The 339-nt window shown below is 46.6% G+C and overlaps 1 protein-coding gene across 1 annotated transcript; it reads right to left on the reverse strand.

Moving 5' to 3' along the window:
* Positions 1 to 3: 3 nt before the first annotated feature.
* Positions 4 to 333, reverse strand: LOC103524051 (zinc transporter ZIP1-like; the record flags this gene model as incomplete). Its single annotated transcript, XM_008489056.1, has 1 exon — positions 4 to 333. A coding segment is annotated over one exon (330 nt), but the record flags the coding sequence as incomplete, so codon positions are not given.
* Positions 334 to 339: the final 6 nt, after the last annotated feature.

Below are 339 nucleotides of genomic sequence, written 5' to 3' on the forward strand. Positions count from 1 at the left end.
AAAGAAGATGACGTACAGTAGTGTACCAGCCGCCATACCTTGCAAGACTACAGCCACAAAGTTGCCTTCTGCACCACTTGCTTCCTCACTGAGTACAATACCCAATCCAATACCAAGGGGTGTCACGATAGCAAACGTTGCCACGTAGACCAAAACTAGAGGTAACTTTGTTCTGGATGATACCAGCTCGATACCAACACAAAATGCAATCACAAGTTTATGAGTTGCAATGGCACCGAACAAGTACCAAACATTGTTGACTCGGCTTTCTAAACCGACTGCCAGTCCTTCAAATATGGCATGGAATGAGAGGGCCAGGACAGCAAGGAGTCCTCGGAA

This window comes from Diaphorina citri, unplaced genomic scaffold, assembly GCF_000475195.1.
Source record: "Diaphorina citri unplaced genomic scaffold, Diaci psyllid genome assembly version 1.1 scaffold86575, whole genome shotgun sequence".
NCBI lineage: Eukaryota > Metazoa > Arthropoda > Insecta > Hemiptera > Psyllidae > Diaphorina > Diaphorina citri.